At 41.3% G+C, this 9,668-nt stretch overlaps 1 protein-coding gene across 1 annotated transcript; it reads left to right on the top strand.

The window, feature by feature from the left end:
* The first annotated feature begins 1,225 nt into the window (after positions 1-1,225).
* C9H1orf53 (chromosome 9 C1orf53 homolog) lies at positions 1,226-6,495 on the top strand. The gene is made up of 3 exons (XM_026401492.2): positions 1,226-1,946; positions 4,836-4,937; positions 6,147-6,495. Exons 1-3 carry the CDS (start codon positions 1,677-1,679, stop codon positions 6,216-6,218), a joined length of 444 nt encoding a protein of 147 aa, XP_026257277.1. The 5' UTR covers positions 1,226-1,676; the 3' UTR covers positions 6,219-6,495.
* The last annotated feature ends 3,173 nt before the right edge of the window (positions 6,496-9,668 follow it).

Here is a 9,668-nt window from a genome sequence, read left to right as displayed (position 1 = left end):
TTTTTTACAAAATGAAAACCAGGAATTTGACATTGGAACAATGTGTGCATAGTTCTATGACACTGATCACACGTAAATTTGTGTAATCATGGACCAGATACAGAACTATGACATTGCCACAATGTCATAGTTCAACCCCTTTACAGTCACTTCCACACTCCCATCTCCATCAAAACAAATTTCATGTAACAACTACTCTTTCTAGATGACTCCATTTATTTTTCTATTTAAATCTGGTCTTGTCTATTTCATATCTGTAAAATGCTTTTCTCAGTTTGAATTTGACGTCCTGGCCTATTCATGGGCCTGATGCTCAATTTTGAAAACACCTCAATAAATCTGAACCTTCAAACTTATTTCCTTTAAAATTTGGTGGTGATGGAAGTCTGACTTATGGTGAATTCTCTTTTCTAATAAAAAGTACTCATTTTTGGTGATTTCAATTTTGGCCCCATGCTTCCATAGCTTTCTCTAGAATCTCCCTAGAAGTTGGGAATGGAATGGTGCCTTCCAGGTTTTAAACTCTTTTCTCGCAACAGTAAAATCCAGATTCTAATTTATTATTCCAACCAAAGGAAACATTTGCAAGATAGGATTACAACATATTAATTCACCGAGATTTACAAAGTACCTATAATGTTGTTTCAATTAGGTCTTAAGACTGAGCCTAGGGTTGTGGCTCAGTGGTAGAGCACTTGCTTCGCATGCATGAGGCACTTGAGTTTGATCCTCAGCGCCACATAAAAATAAATAAAATAAAGATATTGTGTCCATCTACAACTAATTTTTTAAAAAAAAGATAATTAAAATGATTACAGCGTTACACGTTAAATGCAGATACCATAAAAGGGCTTGGATGCTCTATGGTGGCTAAGTCATCCTTCTTGTGGGCAACTAAAGACTCTTAACTCTTGTCCTCAAAGATTCATTCCAGCTCTCAGATCTTCACATTGAAGAGCACACACACACACAAAATTGCTACTCTTCAATCTGGCCTTCTCTTGAAACCTAGGCTAGAGGTTGGGAATGGGATGGTGCTAATTTAATTCTAACACCTGAAATTACCTCCCGAGCTTGTGCTAATTTTCTCAAAATCAATTTTTTGGGGGAGTATCAGGATAACTTTCAGCTCAGAGACGAAATGTAATTTTAGTTTGGACTTTGTAAATACTTCACAACACAAAAACAGCACCTTTTCTTATTCAGCACGCAGATTTTACTTTTGGTTTTCATTGTAGGGTGGGGCCAAAGAACCAAGATTCTGCTTAAACTTTATTCCCACCCACAGTGCCCGTAAACACGGCCTTTTCCAGATCAGCCCAAGGTGGCAACAGACCTCAGCTTCTGGGATTTCAACAGTTGAGCGGCTGTGCTCAGTCTAGTCTAATCTGACATGAGAAAGCTGCCCACCCTCCTCTCAGGAAGAAACATGATTTTAATGTAGGTGCAGAGGCGGGGCCGCACTTCTCGGCGCCTCTGCATTTCCTTGGCGCCACATTAGCAGCCTCGGGAGTCCACCTAGGTACCTCGGGGGCGGCCTGGCACGGCTCCAGGCCCGCGCCCCCGCCCTTCTTTCCGGGGTGGCTGCGCGCGGCCGGCGCCCGGCATCAGGCTTGCGCTCGCCTCCCTGCCGGGCGCGGGCAGGGCGCTCCGCCTCCCAAAGGCCAGCGGCGGCCATGGCGGCCAAGGCGGCCAGTCAGGTCCGGGCGTGGGCGGGCGCCGCGCTCCGCAGGCCAGCCCACACCGCCCGGCCACCAGTCCCTCTCTGGGTCGGCACAGGGTTCCGACAGCGTCTGGGCCTCACGCTGGCCTCGGCAGAGGGAGACCACGGCGGGTCCACGCCCGGCTCGCAAGGTGGGCCCGATGGAGCAGCAAAGCTGTCGGCAAGCGAAGAGTTAACCGCAGCGGAGCAGCAGATCGCGGAGCTGCACGCCGCCGCCTGCGCGGTGAGACCCCGCCCGGTCCCGCCCGGTCGTCGCGCCTGCGCGCGCGGCCTCTCCCGCCCTGAGGTCGCCCCACCCTGGAGAGCCGCTGCGAACGCCGGCTGCTGGGTCTCCGGCCTCGGTCCCCAACCTGCACCATTTCGTTGGAAATCCGGCGTTCTGGACAAAGCGTTTACTGCATATTTTGAGGGAGAGCTTGACTCATTTTCTGGTTAACATCCTAGCTAAACTCGGGGCGCAGAGTGGGACCCACCACCGAGTGTGTGTCTGTGCGCCCGCGTCCGTGTGCGTGAGGGGAGGGGGGGTGTTAAGGCATTGATGGAAATGAAATAATTGAAATCATAGGAAAAATTTGCTGTGTTATAGAAATATGATGTATCTGTATTCTCCCTTGAACAGTTTTCTGTTTCCAGTGATTTTAATAATGAGAAATAAGACAATTTTTGCTACCTTCCTCTGTTCTTTTTCCTCTCATCAGGTGATTACATTCTTCCTAAACACTCTTGAACTACATTTGCTTCTATTTTGTAGTTTTAATGATTGCTTCTTACTACCAATATCCGAACTGAGTGGCTCTCCCTTTCCTCCACCACCAGCTGTGCTGGGGATAGAACCTTGGGCCTTGCACGTGCAAGGCTCTCTCTCACTGAGCATACCAGCAGCTTTCCCTTGTAACTTTTCAGACTGCATAAGTTAGAAGATAGCACATTTACCTTTGTATTTCCTTTACAAAAGAAAGGATGGGATAAAAAGAGAAACATTTCTATAACAATGATAGAAAAGTGATATGAAATTAACTGCAGGCTCATGTGTGTGTATGCATCCATGTCCAGTACTTAATAGGACTAGTGTTATAAGGTATGACCAGAGCTAGAGGGGTAAAAAAGAAAATCTTGGAGCTTGACTAAAATTGATTTTTTAAAATGACAATTTGTAGGCCTTGAGAATCCACTGACCCATTCAAGTATTGAAACTGAATAAAGATTCATGCTGAAATGACTGACAGCTTTTGATTATTCTTGTTTATACTTTTTAAAACAGCATGTGTGATTTGTTCCCACACTTCACACATAAATATGGTGATATAGCCATAAGTTTCATTCTCTTTAGAGCAAACACCAGCAGCATATAAAGACAGGTTCAGTCAGCATGAGGAAAGAAAAGAGCTTTTTCTCGCTCAGGGAATCCACAGTTGTTTCATCAGTGTCAGTATCAGGTAAAATGACAATCCAGGAAACCGTTAGTAAACCCAGTGACAATTTTGTTTTTCAACAAATCAGAGCTAGCTCACAATGGTCCTTCTATGCCTCAGGCAGGATGCTCTCTTACCTTTCTCTCAGTGCTGATGTGCATCACTGATCACCTTGGTCTCCAATCAGACTGTCAACCCTCTTGCTGAATCTTTGTTGCCACCATGATGTAAGCCTCCTTTATGAAGGACAAATTAAGTGTGTATGGGCAACTAAGGAGCTCAGAGGTGCTCAATCAATGTGGAAAGGAAGGCAGCCAGCGCATGTGCAGAAGCAACCCTTTATGTTTCCAAGTTGCCAGATAATTGCCCTCAGAATACACCCAGAAGCTATGAAAAGTAAAAAGAAGACTGCTACAAAGTTCTTAGTATTTTTTTCTTTTTTTCAAGTTTCCAAATAGGGCTTTGTAAATAAGGAATTGAGGTCCTGACAATTGGTCATTCAATAGTTGTGTTTAGTGTTCCTGGCTTCATGTAATCTTCTTCTGGTCCCAGAGGATGTGGAAGGCCCCTGAAACCAGCCTTGTGCCTTGCTGGATTTCTGTGGCCCTGGTCTAGCTTTACTGGAATGTCTTAGAATGAACTTGTCCTTTTGCTACACACTCTATTCACAAAATTTAGTTGGTTAAAACCTCAACCAGAATAAAATATCCAGCCATTAAATAAGATAGTGAACAACTAAAGAAGTAGTTTGTGACTCCTTACAAAAATGTATGTCTGAAGATAGGCTGGTTTCATGTGTATTTTAATGAAAAGTTTCTATACAGGAGTGATTCAGTGACTTACTACATCGTAAGAGGTTTATATAAAAACCTCATGGGGAATATACCCTACAAAATCTCAAAGCTAAGTAGTGTCACCTATATGACCCAATCCATGAAGTTGTAATTTACTTTTACCTTCACAGAAAGTAATTGAGATGCTTTTATTCATTTGTTTTACTATGTTTGAATGTAGGTAGAGAATGTTTCCTTGACATGTGAAGTAGTCTACTAAAAGTAGACTTTGATCAAACTTGTGAAAGCAGTGAGTGTTAATATGTTAAAACAATACTTTTTCACTTAAAAAATAGAATAACACTCCAGGAAAAAAAAAGGGAAAATAGTGTAAAATGTATGATAGGGTAACACATCATGAAAGTAAAGAAAAGCATTCAATAATAGGAAAGGCAATACTTTTCTATAAGGAATGCTGGTTTTGATTAGCACCTTTTCTGTAAGTTTAAATCATGATTCACATATTTTAAGTTCTAAAATTGCAATTGCAACTTCTGAGTGAAAGTTCATTTTCAGCCTCTTAAGCTCTTAAAATCATTTAAATCACCTGTTATTATGTGTGTTACCTAGAAACTGAATGAAAAATATCAGAGCAGTGGCTACATTGTTATTGAGTATAGAGGAGGTCTTGTTTTCCCATCAGCTTCTCATTTTTCTCAAATTGTATATTTTCTCCTTTAGTCACATAAAGTTAGATTGTATATAATGTCAGAATGCATTCAGTCTTTAATTGCAAATGCCGCTAACATTGCTGAGAAGTTTAATATTGTTTTTGAAATCGTTTTTGCAGTGTTTTAGAAGTAGAAGTTATGTTGAGATATGATGAACATAGAGATTAATGAATTGTTTTGTTTTATTGCTCTTCAGACTGGCCAGCTTAACTATGTGGACCCAGCTACTGGCTACACGGTGCTCACTAGGATAGCCCACTTGCAGAGAGGTTCCTGCTGTGGCTCCGCCTGTAGACACGTGAGTAACAATTCTCGCCTTACAGCAGCAGTTTTTGGTGCTTCGTAAATACCTATTATTTGAACAACAAGTCAAATAAAAAAGCTAAATAAACCTGGAGTGCACTTTTCACAAGCTACTTTAGCCAAGGACAATGAAGTCCTTAGTACCAACATAGGACCTTTAAAGTTAATGGAATTTTGTAACCTTTCACTACAAGTATCAGTTCCCTCAAATGCTATGACTTGATATTCATGGGAGCTCTTTATTACAAGGAAACTTTTCATGAGGTTTCAAATAAGTTATGTTTACTGGGCAGGTACAAAGAGACAAGAAGAGAAATCAAGAATGTTGCAAACTAGATCCCACAAAGCTTTTCTTTTATTATTAGCTGAATAAATAGAAATTTGCCCAGCATTGAGAGGTGGGTTTACTTAAAATAGTAAAGATTTCTTTCTTCCTTGCCCTCCCTTCCCTTCCTTTCGTATCCTTCTCTTCCCCTGCATCCTTCCCTTTTGTCCTTCCTGCTTCCTTTTGTCTTTGTTCCCACCCCCCCAGTCTGTGCTTCAAATAGTCTGTGAAGTTAGATTACCCTGCTTTTCATTTCCTAATATATTTATGTCAATAGATATATTTCTATTTATACTGATTAAGATGAACTAACTACTACTGCCCTATTTTGATTAAAGAAAACCAGGATTTTTTTTTTTTGAACTATCAAAAGGCACATCATTAAGGTAAATTGTTATAGAGTTAAGATTATAAACTTAACATCTGTATACAGAACACTTTGTATGTTTTGTTGCAAGAAGGTGTTATTTCCTTTAACTAACCTACTTGAAAATTATAGACATTAAATGCAGGTATTAATCATAGCCGGTATTAAAAATTTCACCCTTCACTTTTATGTATGCTCCTACCTATGCCATTAGCTGTTTCTAATCAAATGCATAAGAGTTTCGAGTAAATTGAGGACTTCAGTATTTTCCAAGAGTGGATTTTTGACAGTAAAATGCTTAAGGTTGGAAGGATGCATTTAGGAAATGGTTCTTGGACCTAATTAGGACCATTTGCCTGAGGTTGCCATTATTTTCCTCTTAGTTTGCAAAACGTGATAGACCAAATGATCTATATAATGTTATTAGCAGTCTTTTTTTCACCACAAGAAGTGTGTTTTTTCAAGATGATTATTAGATAACTCAATAATGCTATGTATTATTTCTTTTTCAGTGTCCATATGGTCAAGTCAATGTTAAAGATCCATCTAAAAAGAAGAAATTCAATTCATATTTTTATGTTTGACAACAGTTGTATCTCCATTGTCTAATTGAACTTGTAATTTTTAAGAAATGAAGCCTTAATCCAGGATTGCTCTCTGTGCTGTTAAGTATTTGTGCTCTAATCTAATCTTCAATACATATATTAAAAGAACATCAATAAAAGAAAAAGCTAACAAATGTTGTGTGTTTCTGAAGTGGCACATTGATAACTATTTTCCTTTCTTTTTGCTTCATTATCAGACACATATGTTGAAGAAATAAAATAATGACTGTTCTATTAAATAAAAGTAGCAATTGGGTCACATGAGTAGCTCTTGATTTTTCTTAGCCTTGGTTCTCCTACTGTTTTCTCATCAGTGTTACTATCCAAGGGGGGTTGCTGGCAAATAGAACAGTGCATCCTTCATTTTATTTATATCTGGAGCTATAAGGAGATTGATATAATGTTATGTTGTGCAGCATATGAGTGCCCAAGAAGTGCCATCCTGCATTAAGAAATGCTCTCATCTTCCATCTGTTCCTTCAATGAAAACTTTAAATCATTGTGACTTGGGGGTCAGGCCGCTGAAGATGCCACACTTAGACCATTCTTTCTTCCCTCCCCCATCCTTTCCTCCTCCATCTCTTTTGATACTTCTCAGGCAAATTTATCTTAGACTGTATTATTAGCTGCATTCATTCTGTTCACTGTGGTGATGTCCCTGTGAAGTGTCAGTCTCCAAGCTGAGTAGGTGCTCCCAGGGACTGTTCTTTTCACACCATCTCAGCTTCTCCATGAGGATAGCAGCCCCCAAGAGACCCTTTTCTGCCTAATGGAATTCATTCAGTAAAATGAGGCTGCTGCCTACTAGGAAGGCTGGCTTTGCTCATAACTGACCTTCATTGAGCCTTACACTGAATCTGAAAGGTTCTTGAACACCTCAGGGGTCTACCTCAGGCTGGCCTGTGGCCCCAAGGGCTTTCAGTTTCGAAGCAGAGGGCCCTGGTACCTTCTATACTCAATTCAAAATAAAAGCCTTTCCTAACTGTACAACATGTGAAAAGAAGCCTAGTGATTTCAATGTTTCTCTTAATTATGGCTCTCTGTTTTTTTAATGTCTAATATTAAATTGCCTCCATATATTGTGGCATTTTTCATGCCCTGGTTCTGCTGATGCCTTAACCATGGCACCCCAAACAACCATGGGCCACGTGAGAGGTCAGTAACTTCCTTGGATACAGAAGTTTGGTGATTTTGGCCTGTTTTGTCCTCTCCTCAAATTATGTTGCAGAAGGGAGTAGAAGGTGATCAGCATTGTGATTGTGAAGATAGTTACTCTTTCCAGAAAGGCAGAAGGATTTCTGGGAGCCAATTTCCTTTCCATTCTTAGGTTAGAAAACAACCAGATATTTCCCCCCTTTTCTGCCAGATTTGGAGAATTAACAAGGCTTTTTTTCTGGTTGTAGGATGGATGGTGCTTTCTTCAGTAGCCCCAAAGGGAAGAACAGAAGGAAACTGAGTTTTTAAAGGCCATCTTTCTAGAGAACTAGGAAAGGAGGAAAGGAAGTAGTTCTTTTTAAAAGAGCCCTAATACATAGGGCAGTGTTTTGAGAAAGCCTCTTGGTAGGTGGAAGTAACTCCTAGGATGCCCCCTTCCCACAAACAGTTCTTTCTTCCTCCCAGAGCACTCCTTGAAAAAAGGAAGTGGCCCAAGAAAAAATCAGAAATCACCAAGGACCCTTATGTGGGACCTTGGCAATTCTTCCTGGCAGAATTTCAAACTTGCTGGCAAGATAGCAAAGTTGCTGATGGGTCAGGGAGTGGGGTCAGGAAGGGATAGTCTTTCTCTTTCCTGCATCTTGTCCAAGGGTCTGAAGTTTGCAGTGGTTCTGGAGAGATGCATGTGAACCACACATCAGGGGTGGTAGCAGGGCGGGTGCCCCCACATTAAACACAATATGGCCACATAAATAGGCCTCACTGCAAGAGCTGTAAGCTATATTGTATTCACACATTGTAAAGTAAAAATTCAGGTTTCTTATTAGGTGTGTATATACAAACACATGTGGATGCCAAGAAATAGAGACTTCCCCATTTAAATAAACTCTGGTGCTGGTCACTTCCAAGGTTTCTGGAGACTTCTCCCCCTTCCCCCCAGGGTATAATAAATCAAAGGGATTGATTTCCACATTGTTTCTAACACCAAAGAATGGAGAAGTAGGGGTTTCCTGAGTAGGGGTGGGAACAGATTTCTGATGCTGTACTTCTTCCCTTAACTGGAAAAGGGCCCTGTCCTGGGCAGTTCTTCTGGCAAGTGAATGGTGATGTGCACTCTTCACACTTTGGAAGCTGCACTGTCCCCACAGATTATTCAAAGGGAATAAGAGGGGGCTTTTATGCTAATAAAATTCAGGGTGTGGTGGAACAGATCAGGCCCTGAAAACCCAATATGCTCTCTGGGCCCGGTTCAGGTCTTTGTTTCAGTGAAATGCTGCTTCTCCAAAGGATTTCTTAAAGTCTGTTCCACATACACAGTTCTACCATGAGAACCTAGTGGAGCTTAGATTTGATTCTCCACATAAGGTTAGAGAAGGAGGCTCTCTATCTTCAAAATGAATGACTTTTGGTATGCTGATTTCCTTTGAGCACTTTGAGACCACACAGTTGGTGGCCAGAGGAGAAAGAACCTCTATCTCCTTTCTTGTCTGTAACTGCTACTTCATCTTCTCTGCATTCCAGCAAGGGCTTGAGTTTGTGGATTGACATCTGTCACCGTAGAGAATTTAAAACAGAGTGCTATTTTTCTCTACCTTGCAACAATTAAGAGGTACTCCTGGATGCCAAAACTATTCTCTCCCTTCAGGGGGGAAAAAAAACAGATACTTAAGTGTGTGTATATAGGTGTTGTGGGATGGTGAACTTTCTGATCACATCTGTAGAACCTGATTTAAAAAAAAAAAAAAAGGTTGTGGAAGAACCTACAACTATCTTTAGGCAGAGACTGTGTTGGCCCTACAATGTCCAGTACACCCTGGACTTCCGGATGCCTTGATATGTGCCCATGTGGGTGCTGTGTTGACCCTTCTCTCCCAAACAGTTTTGAGGTTGGGCTGATGACAGGAAACAGTCTTAGGGCTCTCCTTCTTGGAATTATGTTGTAAAAGAGAATGTTAAGTCAGGAATTATGGTTTCTAGAGGCATTTGGAGCATCTGTAACTACCACATCCTCCCACCCCATTTGTATTCTGAAGTGTAAGCCTTGGTGTGCACTTAAGTGTGTGTGTGTGTGTACCTGTGTGTGTGAATCCACATAATTGTAAAGTACCTAAACCAGTTTCTGACCCCCAAAGAGTTTTAAAAACAGTGCTTTGGGCATAAATGAGTTGAGAGGACTAGAGTGTTTTCCTTTTCTGGTGGGTGTCGCCATTCATCCATTCCATGACCTCCTTGACTAACTTAGAAGCTGAAACCCAGAGTCTTGGCCGCTCCTGG

The sequence above is a fragment of the Urocitellus parryii genome, chromosome 9 (genome assembly GCF_045843805.1).
Source record: "Urocitellus parryii isolate mUroPar1 chromosome 9, mUroPar1.hap1, whole genome shotgun sequence".
NCBI classification, from domain to species: domain Eukaryota; kingdom Metazoa; phylum Chordata; class Mammalia; order Rodentia; family Sciuridae; genus Urocitellus; species Urocitellus parryii.
The sequence above is the reverse complement of the archived record's forward strand: the minus strand, read 5'-3'. Positions and strand labels throughout refer to the sequence as shown.